Raw genomic sequence first — 20,745 nt, 5'->3', positions numbered from 1 at the left:
ATGACTACTTCGCTTCAGTAAATGCTAACAAAAGCCCTTTTACATCTCTTCTGCTCAAGGAGAACGCTATTAGTCATAGATCATTAGGCTTGTTTACCAAAAAGAACTGGTGTTTTACGTGTATTACTGAAATACTTGTACATGTTCTGGTCTTCTTTTTCCCTAGTAAAATATAAGAAATTTATAGTAGGAAGCTTAGCACTGCCTGCTGTTTTTAAAGGGAATTTAAAAAAAAAAAAAAAAAAAAGAGGGGGAAAAAAGAATGTAGTCTGTGGGAAAGGATTCGTAAAAATTGTAGCATTTAGCCACCTTCATTTCTGAGATCCTTTTTTAAGAGCTTGGCAATGCATAATATTTGTTTTGCAGTTTTGAAATCTAGAAGGTGGAGTTTCAGGCATTGTTTGTTTTTTTTTTTTTTTATCCACTAACTATAGGAACAACAGACCTTAAAATAATGTTACTCCAAACCGTAAAGTGAAGCAAATGTGTAAGAATTGTATATGAAGGAGGGCATCAGACTTCAAAAGTTTGTTTGTTTGTTTGTTTTATCTGCTTTTCCTACACAGAGGAAATGGTGGGCCTCACCGTAATGTAGTTAAGTGATTCCTTTTAGGTGCACGGGTGGGAAGGAAGCAGAAGAGAGAGAATTCTTGTTTATATTTGCAGTCTTCTAATACATGCCCCATATTTGAATATACACTGATTTTAGCTGTATAAATTTTACTGTGAAATTTCACAGTAGGGTGTCACTATATTAAGGTCTTAATGAAATTAGCCTCCACAAAAATAAAACATGTCTCTGCAAACCCCAGAAACTGAACAAATGAAGAGGTACTTGTCTCCTGCTAGCTGCTGCAAGAAATCTTAAGGGAGTTCTGTGAAAGAAATCCCAAATGCTTTTTTTCTTCCCCTTTGTCTTGGGTGTGTCTGCCTCAGGTGTTTACTTACCCTTTTCCCTTACTTATCCTGAGGACAAATCTTCGTGCAGTAAGCAATGCTTAACGCAGGCACACATATACACGGGCATACGTGCGCAGGTCGAATGCAGGTCAGGAGATTTCAGTGTTTTCAGCCAGCAGTTTAAAATTGCTATTTTAAATTCCAGTGAGTGGAATAATAGAGAAGTTATCGTGTCTAGTAACTGCAGTTGGCCTTTGTAAAGAATGGCTTGTTAGGAGGCTTTATGATTTACTGAGGCCACAGCTGGCTGCCAGCAGAGCTACAGGAATGTGTTCTCTTGGGCCTGGTAGCTGGAGATGAAAAGGATCCAAAGCTGGCACAAAAGCAAATAAATGCTTTGACTTTAAATAAAGCGTCATAATTTATAAGAGGCTCTGCATCTCAATCCCAGTGAGGTATATGGATCAGCAGCAGCTCTTTGAGGTTGAGCAGAATTGTCTGCCTGGCTCTACTGCAATTCTGGTATCTGCAGCCTACAGATTTGGAAGCATTTTCATGGTTTGGGCTTGGAATTGTTTCTTTATCCATGCTGTTTCTTTCCCACAAATTCTCTCTCTTCCCTTTCCCATTCCTTAATGTTTCATTAGCTGCTCTACTGTTTGATAAATAATTGTACCACTGTTTGCACCTGGCAGGTCTTTATCGTGATATACAGCACTGGAGGACTAATCACCAGAGACACTTGGTGCTTTATAGGTGCCTTTTGTCATCTGTAATTTGTTTGGCTTTTACTCGCCAAGAGAATTTTTCCTGCAGAAGCAGAGTTCAGAGCTGGGACACAAACTTCTATTGAGATGTCCTAGTACTCCTGTTAGGAAGAAAAAAAAAAAAATGTAAGCTCTTTAAGGCTTCCTTTGTGTGTGTGTTGCGATAGATGCACACACGTGCATTGATGCATGCACACATAAATATATACCAGCTTCCCTATTTCTGCAGCTGCTTCTCAACAGTCTGTCTGCTGATGAAAACAGTATTTCTGTGGTCTGGAGTCAGAGATGTGAAGAATAGGAAGGGGGCAGATAATTATTAAAGGAACTCCTGAACATTTGTCAGGGTGAGAAGAAATGTTTTTCCCTTTTTGGTCTTACTTCTCATTTAAACAATTACGATTTGCCCTACACTCCAGTCTTGTTTTGCTTTGCTATTTACTTGCTTTAAGGGTGAAAGAGTTTGGGAGAGAAATAACTAGCTGAAGAGATCCTGTAATTAATATAAACTGTAGGAAGCAAGTGTGACAGATGAGTTGAAAAGCCCTGTGTTCTGTTGCTTATCTCAGGTGACATATGGTCCTAGCATTACAAGCACAGGCAGTGGATTGCATGTGTTTTTTTCCTTCTTTCGTTCTATGAGAAGGCAGGAGAATGTCTGTGTGTTCCACAGTGCCGCAACGTAGGAGCTGAAATAACAGTCCTTGAGAAGGGAGCGAGAAATTCACGGGATTACAGAATAGCATTTCTTTCTTCTAAAATTGTCTATGTGACATCTTTTAGTGTCAGGGTATGTGAATCACAGTTATGATTACTGAAGTAAAAGAGAAAAAGAATCTGCTAGAAACAAAATACTTTATTTCTGAAACAGATTTGGTTTTCCTCAGAACACACAGATGTTAAAGGATTTTCAACTTAGATTTTTAGTATCAGCTGAAATAGAGTAAGACTGCAGTTTTATTCTCAAGCTTCACTGGAACAGTGAGGTGGTTCAGTTATACTGGCCAAAGAAAAGGTAAGGTTTGTATAAAAACAAATCCTTAGTTGTACTCTGGAGGTCAGAAACCTATGGTTAGTTTATAATAACATTAATTGCACTTTTTCCTGTAAACACATATGTGGTCTGACATTCAAGAGGTGTAACAGCAATTTATCCACAAGTTTTTCTAGTCCTGCCAAAATCTAATCACTTTCATATAAATTTGACAGAAGAAAATTATGTTGGTTTCTGTGGCTTCATAGTTTTCAAAGTCACCAGTCTAAGTAGCTTGTATTTTAGTAGAACTATTCAGTTGTGGATAAACCTACAAGCCACTTGAGACCCAATCTGACATACTCTGTGAGGGTATTACACAGTTTTCATTGCATCTTCTGTTGCTCTTTTAATGAGTATAAAATTTAGCCTTGTATTTGATTAGGACCATTTGGTTTTCTTTCAGCTCTCCATTTGTATTTAGGTATTGCTTGTTGGCTATTTTTTAAGCAGGATGTCCTTAGAAGAAACATACACTGAAAAAAAATGGAATGCCATAATTATTGTTATTACTGATAATGAATATTATTGATTAGATGTTGCCAGTCTTAGAGAGCCAACCTCTCTTTAGCATTTTGGTCATTGCTTTGTCCGGAGGCGTTACCATTTCAGGTCACCCCTAGCAAGAAGTCTTCTAATGTGCTATTTTCTTTTATCATAAAGCTGGAAAAGAATAACGTTACTAGGGAGGCACTAAAAAGGAAAGAAAGCAGAGCTTCTTGTAGCTGACCAGTCAACTGAATATTGACCAACTGTCTTCATGAGAAAGAAATTGATGGCAGTGAATAAGCTAGAGTCTAGTTTTCCAAGAAGCAAAATGATTTTCCCAAATCAATACAGCTCATCAGACTTCAGAACAAAGGCTGCAGGGGATGTGACAGTGATGGAAGTGGCTGTGTGTTCTTCTGTGTATTAAGCACATGGGCTTGTGAGGGAACAGGCCTTACTCAGTTATTTCAATGCTTATTCTTCTGTATGCTCTGGGATAAACCTTCTTACTAATAACGTTTTATTAGGTGGCATGCAAAGGTTGTCTCCTTGCTGGCCTGACTCTATGGCTTCAAGAGGTACTCACTCTGTAATTGATGCTTATTTTCTGAATACAAATGACAGATCTGCAAGTCCAGGGAATATATGTTTTGCCTGTATCTCATTAAAGGTATAACACAGTTCTTTAAGCTAAGGTGGTGGTTGCAACCTTAAATACATTGTGCTGATGACTTCATACTTAAGAGGGAAGAAAAGGGCATGCCTTTGAATAAAGCATGTGTCAAATTTAGGTTGACATTACTCAGAACTTACTGGAAGTCGCATGGATGTGAGCAGAGTTTGTTATGCTGTTGAAGAGGCTGCTGTAATTTATGTGGCCAGAGTAACACCAGCCTTCTTTAGCCACCAGCAGGGCAACATGATCTAAAATAACAGTTTTTAGCCTTTCAGCCCTTTTAACCTTTAAGCTTACTATGCTTTCGTAAAGTACTAAATTAACACCACAGCTAAGTGTCTCAGAGGTTTATGACTGCACCAACAGTAATTCATTATGCATCTTTTCCTTAATGCTATCCAATCTTCTCATCTTCATTGCTATACAGTATTTGTTCAGATAAAGTCCAATGTCCAGGATGACTAATTGCAGATCTGTGCTCCAGATGGGTTGATTACAGGATGTGGTTAAAGTGACTTTTCAAACATCCATCCCAGCAGTACAGCACTTAAAAAAAAAAAAAAAAAGTCTTGCATTTCCAGGCCACCTGACAGTCATTACATTCTCAGACTTGCTGATGTTGATGCCTGTTACATGTGCACCTGCTGTAGATGCAGTTAAGTTCTTGTGCCGTGCTAGACAGTGTGATTAAAGTAGTAAATAAATTGTATGTCTACAGGATCAGTATTCAACATAGAAGACTTGACTTTATACATAGAATGTTTACTGTTAATTTTAGATTACTTTCTTGATGGAAGCAATCAGCAAAATATAAGCCATTTGCATTGCAAGTCTAATATAAACATTGTTCTGTGTTTTTCATGCCTGAATGAATTGCAGGTGTATATGTGGATCTGGAATTTATGACGGTGTGGTGGATATTTTGAGGCAAATGAGCTATGCTGCTCTTACTAGACAAATAGTAATAAAAAAGCTTGAGATAATCCTAAGGTTATAGATTTTCATCCGTCTGCTTTTTGCACTTGAAATACTTCAGTTGGTGTTAGAGCAGCGATGTCAAACAGGTATTTGTGGGATTAAAAAATTTGTTGTGCCAGATGCAGAATAGAATGTGTTTAATCCTTGGTGGTAGTGTGCTCACTGTTGATGGATATATATTGTGGTTTGGCTACCCCATGCATGTCTATATTATTTGTACTCATTAAAGCTGGGACAAAAGTCAAATGGAATTTGGCTTACAAACAAATTTATGGATTCACTGATAATAAAAATAGGAGAAACTGAATTTGTTATAATGTTATGTCAAATGATGATGTAATGCCTTCTCATTATTGAGAGTTTTATCTCAAACTTGAAGACATGGTACACAACAAGAATATTGCTGCAAGAGTGTCATACTAAACTTTAAAAAAGTAATCTTATGATGACTACAAAACACCATGTACTTTGGCAGGTCTTCCTTTGCCATCAGCAAAAGTTGTCTAAAATAAATAGCATAGTAAAGGCAGTAGGCAGAACTGTTAACCGAATGGGAATTTAGGACAAGTCTTCATTTATGTTTAAACAGTAGTTCAGTCGTTTTTGGTAACTGAAAAAAAAATAATAATAAAAAATTCCTAGTTTTGGAAGATCTTCTGGATAATCTTCAGTAAATTAGTTACAGAAGTGTTCAGAAAAGACCTTGGGCAGATTTCACCAGAATTTAGAAGGTAGTTTTGGGTCAGATTCTCTACGAAGAATAGAGGGAACAGCTCCTTTAAAAAAAAAAATGAAGACATACCCATTCACCCTTTCAGATCACTGATCTTTGAGTTGTCTAGGAAAATAATCAGCTTGAACTAAAACAGAATTTTTTAGTGGTTGCTGTGATCTGAACACAAAAGCAGCCTATGCTGTAAACGTTAAGTCAGGCTTTCCAGTCTGATTAATTAATGTCTACTTACATTGGACTTTGAACGTGTTTATTTTCTAAAGCCAGTATTTTCAAAAATTGTGCCCTGCGTTTAAGATATTAACAGTTTGATTCCTAGCCATATCATCTCATTTTCAGAACTTTGAATACAAAGCATAAAAATCCTTGGTTTATGTTTATTGCAGAAAATGAAGTTACAAAAGCTTTTTTGTTTAGGTGAAAGAATATCTACTAGAGTGTATCTTAGGAGATTTGGGTAGATTCTTACAAGCTTAGCATGGCTGCTAGAGGTGCCATATCAAGATAGTTAACATGCACACTATCCTGGCTTGGTGCTAAATATCTCCTGTAATAGTTATTTTTCTATATTAAAATAGTGCATCTGCATTTGTTAGATTAAATGTAAAAGAATATGGCTATTTTTTTAAACAGCAAAAAAATAATATTGGTTTCTTTGTTTCCAAATTGTTATGACATAATTAATAGTAAATAGCCAATGACATTTCCGTGCTGCTTTTTGGTGTTTGGTCATTGAAAAGAAGGAAAGGTAGGGAAAGGAAAGATGTATCACATTCAAAGAATGCTTCAAAAGTGCTTCTTCCTTTCTGAAAGTAATTTTATTACAAATCACTTTTGTGACATGTGACCGTTCATTCCATAATAAAGTCCGAGTAAAAATTGTCACATATTTATGTAAAATTGTTTTGTGGTCCTCTACGCATGTGTTAGTTTTTGCCAGCTAGCATTGGCTTACTTTTTGCCAGGAGTCTAGCTACCTGAGTTGTGATTATGAATGTGATAAGTGAAGAAAAAAGCTCATAAAGATACATCCAACATGAAAAAAAAATACCAAAATACATAAAGCCTTTTTATTCCTAACAGGCTACTGAGATTCCCCTTGATTTTAAGGGAGGGACATCCATTGACAGTGGTGGACACTAGGTAACATTCTGTGTGACTGTCACCTTACATTAAGGGTTGTGTATGATCCTATCTTGGCTAATAATGGATTTTGGCAGAAAAGGTACTGACTGATAGGGGAATTGATTTGTAAAGCTTCTAAGTAACATGACCCCATTTCCCTATATAAGATTGCATTTAGCAATCCCTGAGCATTATCAGTCAACCAGTTACTGTGCCTACTCCTTGATGATAAAAGAGTAGCATTGGTAGTAACTTTTGAAATTTTCAAAAGATTATTTCTTATTCTTGGCTACTTTAATATAACATATTTCACACTGAGGACTGTGGAGAATACAGCTAATTTCAGGAATACTGCAAGTGAATAGTTGACTAGTTTGTGCATGGAATAATAAATGAATTAAATCAAGAAATTTACACTCCCGTTTTGGGATAAGTTTCTCTCTATTAAATCCAAATCTTTTTAATTGTGCTCTGGTAATTGTTAAAACTGAGTTGATGACATTACTTGGTAGAAGAAACATTTGTATATTACGTACATATATTCACAATAGTTTGATTCTACCTCACAAAAACTGGTCTAGACATTTTGACCAGGTTTCCTAAATTAGAGTCTTAGCCCCGATACCCTTAGATAACACTGCATTACAAACATCTGATTTCTTCTTCCGTTCTTCAGTAGTGCTTATTTTAAGTAGTTAAAGCCTTTGGGGCTTTTTTTTTTTTTTTTTTTTTTCTCAAGTGAAAATACGTTGCTGTATTCAGATAGTATGAAACCTGTGGGATTGTCAGACTGCCCTTACATTTTCAGTCTTGTTCAGACAATGCTAAGGAAATGAATGTTAAAAGATTATTGCAGAGTAACGTACAGTGTAATGTACTGGGGAGTTTCTCACTACAGGGACTTCTTATGACTTGGTGCAGCCCCAGAGAGGTTTGATCCTGCATGTGATACACTGCTTACCTCATGAGATAGAGCAGTACATGCAGAGCTCACACGTGCTCAGATAAGAGAATGGCCAGTGTGTCTATGAATTCCTGCTCTGTATGCTCAGATGCATTATTTGGAGGTGAACAAAAGACTGCTGTGGTACAATTTGTCTACTGCCTCTGAGACCTGGAAGGAAGTGCCAGCAGAGGCTCTTGTTTTGTGCTCGAGTTCTGTGCTAGGACAAGAATTTTGGATCAAAGAAACCCGTAACAGTACACCCTGACTGGTGCAGCAAGAATAATACTTTCTCTTTGGTAACGCCTCTAGCATACAGAGTAGACTACTTACCTGCCTCATATCCGTTTTCATTTCCCCGTGCTTTAGTCTAATAAGCCTGCCAGTTGCATGTTGCCTTAGGGGTCAGTTCTACCTCCCACGTTACTTCTATTCTTTTGACCCATTTCTGTGATAATTTTAGAAGATTAAATGAGCTACTTTTACTGCCTGTTATGTAGAATCTTACCTGTGGTTGAGTTATGTGCTGTTCATTAGGGAAAGGAAATGTATTCCTTACCATGGTTACTCTAACACGGCGTGGGGATCAATCTTCCCTCCTATTTACATACTGGGACCTTCACTAAGACTAACAAAATTAATGAGATGCTAAATGTAACTGACTGTAAGGGAGGAACTTGCTTATGTTTGCTTTGAAATATTGACTTGCTTACACTTGAAGGTCATTTGAATGTCTTCTAAGAATTACTGAGATGTTTATTGATTTCAGGGTTTTATTGTTACGCCTGCTCCACGTCTTATTTTTTTGCCTTCTGTTCTAATAACAGGTAGCAGACTATGTGTTTTCTAATGGGTAACAGCTCTTTCATAAATTCATTTACAAATATAGCACACATACAGAGAGAGGCAAGAATTCAGATACTGAGGGAGGCGGAGACTTATTTAGGGGTATACCTTTATTTTGTTTGAAGTGCCCATTGCATTTTAACAACAGGAAGCAGGTGAGCTAGCTGGGGAAAAAGGAAAGTGTGCTGAGGGAGGGAGGCATGGTGGCGCTACCAGGTGGGGTGCTGAGGGTGCCGTTTTGGGAGCTGTGTTGCCCCTGGCAAGTGCTACATACACAGACCTTCCCTCGTGGCATGCGCCCGGGTCTGCCAGCACAGCACCAGGCTGCGGAACGAGGCCAGGCCGCAGCGCTCCTCATTGGGACCGGGCACCGCTCGCGGCCTCCTTACCGGTGTGGTTCCTAATTGTGCAGAATTAGGGATCACACCTGTAAGACCAAGCAGGCAGGCAGGCTCAGGCCGCCTGGCACAGGGCCATTGTTATATCCTCTATGGAAAAGCTAGAGCCAGAATAAGGGCAGCGCAAAGGGAAAACGAGTCACGAGGCTGCGAGTCAGCCTCAGTGCCTCTTACGGGTCGGAAAGGCTGCACTGTGCCACTCGACTGGGTAGAATAGTGCCTGCTGTTCCACTTCAGTGTTACCTTCTGACGAGAAGAGATAGCTGTTACCTGATGCTTGTCGGTGGTGGTGGCCAGTGGAGTAAGGTGGTCGTTATATTGGCTGCTCTGTACACAGGGCCATAAATCATCTGTGTGAACAAGTGTCTGAGGGGAGCCTGAAAACGTTTAAATGACATCCCCTTCCACCAAAATTCAAAGTCAGCTTTAGGTGGGCAGGTGTATTTGCATTTAAAAGAAGCCATAAGTGGCGAAGCAATTAAATGACAGTATATTTTTTAAAAGGAGTCTTCTTCCTACATATCTGTACTGTGATTCTTCTTAGCTGTACTGCATGATTGAGATTTCATGTCTAGTCCCATGCTTTGCACAGAGGAGAGGCAAGGCAAATAATAAACATCTCTGTCTGATGAACAAAACTTATAATGCATCTGTGTGTGTGTTTGTGTGTTTGGATATATGCAATTTCAAATAAATAGAAGCATCATTATCATATTGTTCAAAGCAAAGCAGATTCTTCTCAGTCGCCTACTGATTTGAACACTGTAACTGGTGCTCAGTTTATGCTGGCTGGCTGCCAAACGAAAGCAATTATGTGCAATAATAGCAAAATTAAGAGGTGAGTGTTGCCGTTTTACAACAGGACATGGCAAAAACCATTTCCTTCTGTCGGCTGTATCTTGATTGAACATACTGATAGGTGCACATGCACACACACACGTATGCACACACATTTACACACACATTCTCGTTCTTTTTCGTTTGTTCTCTTTCCTGTGGTTTTAACTTGAGGTCACTGAAACCAGAAAAGAGGAAGAGTATAGACCACAGCGTTTGAAAGCGAATGAGAATAAAGCTCTTGCTTTGTGGGAAAGAAAAAAAGTGAGGAAAAAAAAAAAGAAAAGAAGAAAAGGAAAAACCTCTCTCAGTTATTGTTCTGACTGTGATAATACTTTGTTTTTCTCCCACTGGCAGGTGTCCTGGTGGTAAACGTTACATGGAGGAACAAGACTTACGTGGGAACGCTGCTGGACTGCACAAAGCATGACTGGGCCCCTCCCAGGTAGGCAATCATTCTGAGTGAGTCTGTTTTTTCTCTGCTGTGTTTTCACCCTTGGTCTCTGCCCAGAGACTATATATGGACATTAATAAAAAAAATGGATATAATTGAAAACATACAGCCATGAAATGAGTAATTCTCTTTTCCACGCTGAAAAGTGGGGACATGTGGGTGGGCATTTTTATTTCCTTTTGTTTTGTGTTTTTGAGTGTGAGGGGAAATACATAGGATTCAGACAAAGGGTGGATCAATTTAAAAATACATTTCTGTAGATTTCAAAAAGCTTTCTTTTCAACTAATTAGTTGGTCTTGTTTTTACAATTTTTGTCCTTTTTTATCACATTCCCTTTGAGACTGTAACATTCTCATTTGAAAGGACATCCTTCCTTTAATGCAAGTAAAGGTTTTGTTATGGGAAATGGTGTTGTTTTGGTATCTGTTCAGTTCACAGCTCCTGCTGATGACATCTGCTCTTGTTTATATATAGGTTCTGTGAATCTCCAACAAGTGACCTGGAAATGCGAGGAGGACGGGGCAGGGGGAAGAGGGCAAGGTCTGCTGCAGCTGCAGCTGTACCTGGAAATGATACGAGTTTTACAGAGTCTAGAGGACTTCAGAATAAGAATCGAGGTGGTGCTAATGGGAAGGGAAGGAGGGGCAGCCTTAACTCAAGTGGGCGCAGGACACCCCCAAATTGCGCTGTGGATGAAGTCAAAGCCAGCCCGTCATCCACAAACAAGAGAAAAAGTAAGCCTCCAATGGAGCTAGACTTGAACTCCAGTTCGGAGGACAATAAGTGTGGAAAACGTGTTCGTACTAACTCTAGAAGCACTCCCACCACCCCACAGGGGAAACCAGAGACTACTTTTTTGGACCAAGGCTGCTCTTCTCCAGTGCTGATTGACTGTCCTCACCCCAACTGCAACAAAAAGTACAAGCACATTAATGGACTACGATACCACCAGGCTCATGCACATTTAGACCCAGAAAACAAACTGGAGTTTGAGCCTGACAGTGAAGACAAAATTTCAGACTGTGAAGAAGCTTTGAGTAATGTGGCACTTGAATGCAGTGAGCCAAGCACAAATTTGCCAGGCTTTGATCCGCTAAAAGCACCGACATCTCCTTCCTCTATCACTACCCCAGGGACCCCCAAGGGAAAAAGGGAACTGACCAGCAATGGCCCCAGTTCAGTTATCAGTTCCAAAACTGGCAAGAATTCTGGCAAAAAGAAGGGTCTGAACAGTGAATTGAACAGCCTTCCAGTAATTTCTAATATGGCAGCCGCACTGGATAATTGCTCTGTAGCAGATGGCAATTTGCAAACTGAAATGCCAAAACTGGAGGCTGAAGGGCTAATAGACAAGAAGAGTATGGGTGATAAAGGCAAGAAAGCTAATAATTGCAAAGTGGATAAAAACCTATCCAAACTGAAAACAGCCAGGCCCATTGCCCCAGCGCCAGCACCGACTCCTCCCCAATTAATAGCTATACCTACTACAGCCTTTACAACCAGCACTACAGGGACAATACCGGGACTGCCCTCTCTAACAACTACTGTTGTTCAGGCTACACCAAAGAGCCCTCCGCTAAAACCTATTCAACCAAAGCCCACAATTATGGGAGAGCCAAGCACTGTAAACCCAGCTCTCACATCACTCAAAGACAAAAAGAAAAAGGAGAAGCGAAAGCTAAAGGACAAAGAAAGCAAAGAGACTGGAAGCCCTAAGATGGATTCTAAGCTGGGAAAGCTAGAGGATTCAAAAGGGTCTGGGAAAGATTTATCTGGACATTTTTTAAAGGACCATCTCAACAAGAATGAAGTGTTAGCTAATGGACTTTCTGAGTCTCAAGAGAGCAGGATGGCGAGTATTAAGGCTGAAGCTGATAAGGTTTACACGTTCACAGACAATGCTCCCAGCCCTTCTATAGGGAGTGCCTCCAGGATGGAATGCAGCACTTTGGTGAATGGACAATCTTCGATGGCGCCACTGCATGTGTTGACACAAAATGGTGCAGATAGCGCTGCCGCTAAAACCAACAGCCCTGCTTACTCGGATATCTCTGATGCAGCTGATGATGGTGGCTCCGACAGCCGGTCAGAGGGCATGAGGTCAAAGGCCAGCTCTCCTTCGGATATTATTTCTAATAAGGACAGTGTTGTGAAAGGACATTCTTCAACCACAGCACAATCGGCTCAAGCGAAAGAGTCCCATTCTCCCTATTACCATGGCTACGATCCTTATTATTCTCCAAGTTACATGCACTCTGGACAGGTCAGCACCCCAGCAGCTGGGAACAGCAGCACCCCACAGGGACTGAAGATCAAAAAGGAGGCTGAGGAAGAGGCTGAAAAGAAAGAGAAGGCAGAACTGTCAGATGCCAAGAAAAGTGAAAGCAGTTCCTCTAATTTGCAGCCACAACATCAGTCAGTAATAACGCAAAGACACCCTGCACTTGCTCAGTCACTTTATTATGGACAGTATGCCTATGGGCTCTATATGGACCAAAAGTCCTTAATGGCCTCTAATCCTGCTTACAGACAGCAGTATGAAAAATACTATGAGGACCAGCGACTAGCAGAACAGAAAATGGCACAAACTGGGAGGGACTGTGAAAGGAAGAATGAACCCCCCTTGAAGGAAATTGGAAAGGACGATAACAAGCAGAAAAATATTCCATCTGCTACTATTTCAAAGGCCCCTTCAACTCCAGAGTCGAGCAAAAATAACACTAAAATAGGGTCTTCAGTCCCTAACAAATCTGAGGAGACGAGCAAATCACAGATCCTTTCCAATCACCAGCAGCAGCTTCAATCTGATAGTTTCAAAGCCAAACAAATGGAAAACCATCAGCTCATAAAGGAGGCTGTGGAGATGAAATCTGTTATGGACTCCATGAAGCAAACAGGAGTGGATCCAACCACGAGATTTAAACAGGTGAGATCACAGGAAATGGAACAAGAGTGTCTTGGTTTATCCTTAAATCACGTGAGATTTTGTATCTGATTCTGCTATGTTCTTCTACCTTTGCAGTCAAACAAGCTTTGCCATCCTATTTGTCTTGATGGTTAGTAATGTAGTCTGTGAATAGACCAATAGACATTTCAGTTGAGCTGTTTGAAAAGAAAAAAATCTAGCAAGGTGATGACAGAACCCAGGCTTAAGACCTGAATAGACTATTTTAAATCACATGCATGAATAAAATAGAATTAGATTTCTCTTTTAGATGTAAATACTAAGCAATTTGCTTAGTTCAGAAATGAGAAATTTCAAGCAACATAAGCAGCTTTCATTGTGAGAGGACTTAAAGTAGTTTTGAAACATGGTTTGAAGTGTTTCTTTTTTTTTTTTTTTGTTAAATGACAGTTGGCATTTACAAAGATGGGTGAACTGGTTCTTTGAAGAGTTGGCTTGAAGCTCAGCTCTTTATCTTAACCCAAGGTGACCTTTTTGAAACAGTTAAGTTCCCCTTCTGTCCTCAACCAACCTCCAGCCCCTACAGACCTACACAATGGATGAAATCATCTCTCCATTGAAGTCAGTGATAGTTTTGCCATTGACTTCAGTGGAACCAGAATTTTATCCAGTGGCTCATGCTGACCTTCCTAGATGTCGGATTTCCTTCATTCCAGGCAATGTTACTGCCTCTGTGCTCTGAACTGGAGCCTCAATGCTTAATGCTTTCATGTTCTGGTGTGCGGTACATCCCAGACTTCACCCTAACAGTCTGCCTTTGAAGATGCAGTGGGGTCAGGTGAATGGGAGTTAGGAAGCTCTAAAGGAAATGGGATGGTACAGGCCTGAGCAGGAGAAGATTTCTGCTGATTCAAATGATTTTTTGAACCAGACAATCCAAGTGTCTAGTTCTTATGTTTCCATTGCATGTGCCATGAGTGTGTATCTGTTGGAGATGGTGTTTGCAATTAGCTCTTGCATATCTTGCATTTAAAAAAAAAAAAAAACACACAACAAAGTCTTCCTGTTATTGTTCAATACTGATTTGATGTAGTCTGGTAAAGAACTCATCTATTTAATTCTGTAACATGTTTATGAACTGCTCTGTGTAATGTATTAAGCAAAAATGTATTTGTGATATCCTGTACGTGTTCCCTAAACCTTGTGGTCTTGATGCTGTAAATACTTAACGTGCGTAGTTTTACAAACTTAAAAATGTACTGTCAGATGAGGAAGTCTGCCTAAATGTCTGACTTCCACTGATTTGTGAATGTTTGTAATGTCAGAGACAGCACAAGCATCTTTCCAGCTAGATACATTTTTCAGGTTAATTGTTCCAGGTAATCTAAGAGCTCTGGCATATCATTAGGCAGCTTTAATTTTGTGGTTCACAGATATTTTTTGCTCTCTAGTGGGAAAATATCTCTGTGGGCTTTAATTAAAATGTTTTATGAACAGTGTGGTCTCAGAACTTCGAAACAATGCATATGTATTTCATGATTAAACTAGTTAAAGGCTTGAAGAAGGATAGAAGATGAAGCAATTGAATTAAATTTTGATAATAGCCTTTTGCTCTTTCATGGGAATGTTGGTTTGACTTTGAGCTCAAGGCACTCTGTAGCAAGCAAACCTCTCCTCTATGTAATACAGTTATGTTATTAAAACAGCTATTAAAAGTACATTAACAGAAATATGGGAATATCAATAATAATTTTATTTCAGTATATAAGTTCAGAAAAAAAAATGTTTTCTCCTCCATATTAGGATCCAGATTCACGAACATGGCATCATTATGTCTATCAGCCCAAATACCTTGATCACCAAAAATCAGAAGAACTTGATCGTGAGAAAAAGTTAAAAGAAGACAGCCCTAGAAAAACACCTAACAAGGAAAGTTCCCTGCCTAACCTTCCTGTCTCGTTAGCAAGCATTAAAGAGGAGCCTAAAGAGGTCAAGCGTTCTGATTCTCAATCAGTGGATGAGAGCAAGATAAAAAACGATGATCGAAAGACTCCTGTAAATTGGAAGGACTCTCGGGGTGCTAGAGTAGCAGTTTCCTCACCAATGAGTCAGCATCAGTCATATATCCAGTACTTGCATGCTTATCCTTATCCACAGATGTACGATCCCAACCATCCAGCCTATCGTGCAGTCTCTCCTGTCCTAATGCACAGCTATCCTGGTATGTATTCTGAAATTTGCCTTGTACACTAGTTAAGATTTACACACTCAAAGTGCAATAAAGCTTGCATTTTACTATTTCTATTAGTAGCTTGAGTAAATTAGAAGCTTTGTGGGTGACATTTGTATTGCTTCTGCTTCCACTAGGTAAAGTTCTGTAGATGAAACTGATTTAATACAAGATGTTCCTTTTATGAACTGTCACCATTTCCAGCCAGAGTTTCCCCAACCCTTGACAGTCTGCTATTGCTGTTAGGCTGACAGATAGTTTATTGCCTATAAAAATATTCTAAGCACTTACTGTCAGAACCATTATAGTTACTATTCCTTTCACTTAAAGAGGACCCATAAATGTCTGAAATGGCTATCAGCTCAACCCTCTTTATAGCCTCCATTCATCAGTGTAAAGTAGGTTAAAAAAAAAAGAAGCAAAGATACCATTTGATAGTCACATGATTCATTTTTGATGTTACCCCCTGTCCTGGTATCCCCTCCTCCTATCTCAATATATCCAAAATACGAAAACAGTAACTTGATGTGGTATTTACTGTTTACCTGCAGGGGCCTATCTCTCTCCAGGATTTCATTACCCAGTTTACGGGAAGATGTCAGGGAGAGAAGAGGCGGAGAAAGTCAATACCAGCCCGAGCATCAACGCAAAATCAACCACTGAGTCCAAAGCACTGGATTTGCTCCAGCAGCATGCCAACCAGTATCGCAGCAAGTCCCCTGTTGTAAGGCTTCATCTGTTGTTACCAAGGAGCAGTACTTTTGGGGAGGGGTAAAGAACATAATTTTAAGAAGCACACAGTCAGACATCAGGGTTTGAATGTATGATGATTCTTTAGAGTATTGCTTAAAATAAAACCAATTTAAAGTCACAATGCTTCTGTGGCAAATTGGAAGTGACATATAACAGGGTTCTGTGCTCAGGGTCTTTCTGGCTTAAATGAATGGACTCGTATAGAAACCAAGATTCAGAGGTACCTCCTGGTGCACACTTTATTGCAGTTAATAATTACAGTTAATAATTAATATTGCAGTTAATAATTATTTAATAATAATTATAATATTATAATAATATAATGAAATGAAAAGCTGGGCTGTGGGATCTCATAATACCAACTTGCTGTATTTACCATGAAGCCGTATCTTCCAAATAGCTCATTACAAGCTCCTGTTTCTGAAGATTTCCATGTTAGCACAAACACTGCTATGTCACTTTCAGAGAAATTGGTGCTGTTTTTAACTGTGAGCAAGTCACTGACTAATTCTATTTTTGAAAGGGCTTTCTAGCTATTCAGGCAGGCTTGATCCCCTGAGTGCTTTAAAGAGTGCTGAGGATTCATTTACATCAGCTCTCTGCAGCTTAAATAGGTTGTTCAGGCACTGTCAAGTCAGCCAGGCATAAGGGTGCCCAAAACTAGAGGTCAGCATAGTGGAAGTCTTCATGCTGCAGTGTGTTGCTTCAAAATTTCTGCTCATGGAAAGTCTTCCATTAGTCAGAGACACAAGCTTTAGATTAGAATCAAATGCAAATAATCTGTTATATAAACTTCTTCATCAGAAAAAAAAAAAGCTTCATCATTTGAATGTCATTGTCACATAATATTGGCGAGTGTGTTTTTGTTGAGATTTTCTTCTTGTTAAAGAAAAAATTTTATATCCGTTTGCTTTCACCTTTTATTGCCAGCCCGTGGAAAAATCAGCAGCTGAGCGTGAACGGGAAGCAGAAAGGGAAAGAGACCGTCATTCTCCTTTTAGCCAGCGACACCTCCATACACACCATCACACACATGTTGGAATGGGTTACCCACTTATACCTGGACAGTATGACCCATTTCAAGGTGAGCAGAAGGTTTCCAGTGATGGCATTAGCTCGCCATGTAAAGTTGTTACCTTGACATTGCAAGTCATACCTACATGAAGCATTTTGAATCCCCTTATTAAATCAGAAATGCTTTACCTTTAGGAAGAAGGTTTTGAAACTCACAGTGAGGACTAACAGCAAGTAGATAACTTCATTCAGAAATACTAGGTTTTGTTAGCAAAGCTGGGTTTTAGAACATTATTGAAGATGTACCAGTTAGGCTGTCATTCACATGAATGTTTTGATTCCTACTGCAAACTGACATTAACTGGTTGAAAGGCAGTGAAAAACAAACCAAACAACCTTCTTTTTTGTATAATTAGAGTTGTGTAAGCAATGGAAGAAATATAGCAAAGACAAAAGCGTTTTATAATGAGCATATTTTATGTACAAGGCATTGGAGTCACAAGGGTTTGTGCTTGTTATAGTTTGAGTGTCTAAAAGAGAACTCTTTGTATTTTGGCAAATGCAGTGCACAAAGTTGCAGTCAGGGAAAAGCAGCACAGTAAGACACGATTCATTCTCCCTAGGTTTTGTACCAGTCTTTCACTGTTTTTCGCTAAGCCTGGATTCTAGCTAAATTAAAAGGAGGTTTCCTCCCATGCAGCAAAGTACGTGCTATCACAATGGCTGGCTAAAATGACATTAATTCATTATGTTCACTTGGTGCCTCAGCAGCTATTTGTCCTGTGTAAAAGTCTTGAAATTTCTCAGTTTGATTCAGTGATTCCATATGCCTATGGGATGCATTATGCTTGTTCAGTAGGAAAACTGTAAAAATGATAAGTTATTATGAAAGTATTGTATTCTGAGCAGCTGGCATGTCGTTTCTGTAATTCACTGTGACTTTTGATTCTTGTTGTTTCCTGGTACCTATTACTTCTGCTGAGCTTCCTATTCAGGAATTCATACAAACCATTTAGCAGCATGCAGTGCAGTACTTGGAAAGGAATACAATCAGTAGGAATGCTGTATTTTCTTGTAAAATATCTATCAAGGACAATTCGGTATAGTATAAGAAGGCATGTTGATCATACTGGGTAGATTTCCTTAAAACTGTTGCCCAAAACATTTGCCATTTGTGTAGTGTTAAAAACACACACACACACACTTTTTGAATGGTGTTTTTTTGTTTGTTTGTTTATCTGTTTGCCTTGGAGATGCTTTCTACCATTTCTCACAAAAATGCATTAAATCCAGAAGTACATCAACATTCCTTCTTTCTTATTCCCTCAGGACTGACCTCTGCTGCCCTTGTTGCCACTCAGCAGGTGGCTGCGCAGGCATCTGCAACTGGTATGTTTCCTGCACAAAGAAGGTAAATAGCCAGTAGATCTTAAGTTACTTTTTTTTAACATAGAGAGGAGAAAGCAAATAATAAATTTTACAACCTCTGATGGTCTAAAGTTCCTTGTGTGACATAGTTTTTAAGGAGGAGGAGGGACTTGGCTGAGGCTTTGGGATAATCATAGTTTTATTCTGTTCAAGGTGACATTTTGTCATGCTGCGTCTTTTAACTGTAACATAGATCATGAACAGGGAGCAAGCAGTCTGCCTTCTGAGATTTTCTATAGACTATAAGTGTTGGTATTATTAAGGTCAAGTAAGTGATTGTGAAACTATAAGTTGTTTTTTTGTTTGTTTGTTGTATTTTTTTTAAGGGGTTTAAATTTAGTATTCAATCAGATCCATTGTAGTAGATCCAGGAAAACTTAAGAGTTTATCTAATCTGCAAGTCTGCCTGGTTTGCTGATTTTACTTTCAGAGAGGTTTGCCTGGGAATCCATTAGAGGTTACATCATTTTAAAGTTACATACCAGTACTGTACTCTTGCCTCTCAGGTATTTACTAGGTTTTCAGTAGAAGTTACTCTCCAGCTGTTACCCTTATCCTTCAAGAGGAAAGAGACTCTTGTGTATAATAATGATCCCATTTCAACTGAAAATCCCAAAGCACCCTTAACAGTAGGGTCTTTCTCATCACTGCCATGTTAATTCTCGGAGTTTGACGTATTAGGTAGTACTATAAAGTTCTGTGGTTATGGATGTCTTTCTGAAAGCTGACTCTGAAAACAAGTGGCCATGTAAGGCTCTCACCTGGAATTATTTGAATGAGAAGGGTTTCTACTTCTGAGAGAGCTGGTGTATGCTAGGGTTTCAGAGCCCAGGAGATCGATCTCGGCACATGTTACTCGCGAGTATGTTGTTCCTGGCAGGGGAGGGAAGAGGACGTGGCTTAGATGTCTTTCCTGCTTGGGTTTGAGAGCACTGTGCAGGTTTCATTTCACAGCGTTTGTCCGAGGTGCAGAAAACATTAGGAAAAGAGGACACTGCATACTAAAACATTCTTCTTTCTCTTTTCAGAGAATGATGAGTTTGGAGATGTACATTGTCATGTGACTGGATCACATGAGGAAGCGCTTTATTACAGACATCAGTTCCATGGTGTTAATTTGAAATGCCTTAATGGCAGGCAAAAACCAGTCATTTCATTTTTGTAAATTGCAGATTTTATCACAGAGTAACAAATGTTGCTGTAATTAGACTTCTGTTTTTATATATATATATGCGTATATATATATACATATATATATAAAAATATATATATATTCTTTACTTTTTTTGTATCAATAACCAGGCTCGCACACAGGGTCTGCTGCTAAGTTGCAAACCACATAGTAAAAGGAGAAATGTATTTGTCATGTTTAGAAAGTGTTAACCGCAAAAGGTTGTTTGTTTCTTTTCTCTTCTTTCTTTTTTTTTCTTTTCTTTCATATTGTAAATAAATAATGTTATGTATCAGTGTGCCTGAACCTTGCGTACCCTTCTGATATTTCCCACAAGCTCTCAGAGAGGCTAACTGTGATGACACTTTGGTACAATGTAGATGTCTATTTGGTGGCTCCTATTAAGATGCATCAGTGTAAAATGTTACTGTATTCACTGTTTCATTGTAATTGTGTATTGTGAAAAATATACCTTTGGAAGGCATGGGGATCTTAGTACCACAAAAACTGTGTTGTACATAATGTAAAATTTTTAAATGGAAAATAATGAGCATCTGTGAATAATGAAATGTCTTTTTTGATAATCTTGAATGGCAGATAACCAATAGCCTGCATAACAGAAGACATCTGTGATTGTTCTATTACTTGAATAGTCCTGCAGTCTTTTTTTTAATGTTTACAATTATCCAGTTTTAGAAGAGAGACTTTAATGCCATTGCCTGGTTACTTGTTTTATGCTGTAATCTAGTTTATTTTATGTAAAATGTATATTGAATGCTTTCATTTTTATACCTGCCTTAAATAATTTGGCAATCAGAATAAAGAAAAAAAGTTGTTTTTGTACTTTCTTGGTGTCTATGGGCCACTTTGAAAGATGTGTCGTAGGTGTAGATAGCAGAGCCTGAAGCTGCCGTTCCACTGCTGGTCTGTGTCTCAGAAGTTCTCCCTGGGGCTCAGTTACCAGTGTGCCCCCGCAGCGATCCTCTGCCTGCCCTGCTGGGCCCGCAGTGCTGTCCTCTCCCAGGGGCTATGCGGGACCCGAGCCAGGTGATAGCACTGGACCT

At 39.1% G+C, this 20,745-nt stretch overlaps 1 protein-coding gene across 9 annotated transcripts in view; it reads left to right on the top strand.

Moving 5' to 3' along the window:
* The window catches only part of ZNF608 (zinc finger protein 608), a 107,469-nt gene that overhangs the window by 63,127 nt on the left and 23,597 nt on the right, over positions 1-20,745 (top strand). For 6 of the 9 annotated variants that reach the window (XM_048048797.2, XM_066987743.1, XM_066987741.1 and 3 more), the window contains 7 exons: positions 10,083-10,170; positions 10,655-13,106; positions 14,889-15,306; positions 15,867-16,039; positions 16,999-17,152; positions 18,412-18,471; positions 19,539-20,522. In XM_048048797.2, coding sequence (XP_047904754.1) covers positions 10,083-10,170; positions 10,655-13,106; positions 14,889-15,306; positions 15,867-16,039; positions 16,999-17,152; positions 18,412-18,471; positions 19,539-19,675 — 3,482 coding nt within the window. In that variant the 3' untranslated portion in view covers positions 19,676-20,522. Of the gene's footprint in view, positions 1-10,082; positions 10,171-10,654; positions 13,107-14,888; positions 15,307-15,866; positions 16,040-16,998; positions 17,153-18,411; positions 18,498-19,538; positions 20,523-20,745 lie in introns of those variants that run through there. The other 3 variants (XM_048048798.2, XM_066987744.1, XM_013197123.3) reach the window with 3 other exon arrangements.

The sequence above is a fragment of the Anser cygnoides genome, chromosome Z, assembly GCF_040182565.1.
Source record: "Anser cygnoides isolate HZ-2024a breed goose chromosome Z, Taihu_goose_T2T_genome, whole genome shotgun sequence".
In the NCBI taxonomy this organism is placed as follows: domain Eukaryota; kingdom Metazoa; phylum Chordata; class Aves; order Anseriformes; family Anatidae; genus Anser; species Anser cygnoides.
Note: the sequence above shows the minus strand (reverse complement) of the source record. Positions and strands in the feature narration are given on the sequence as shown.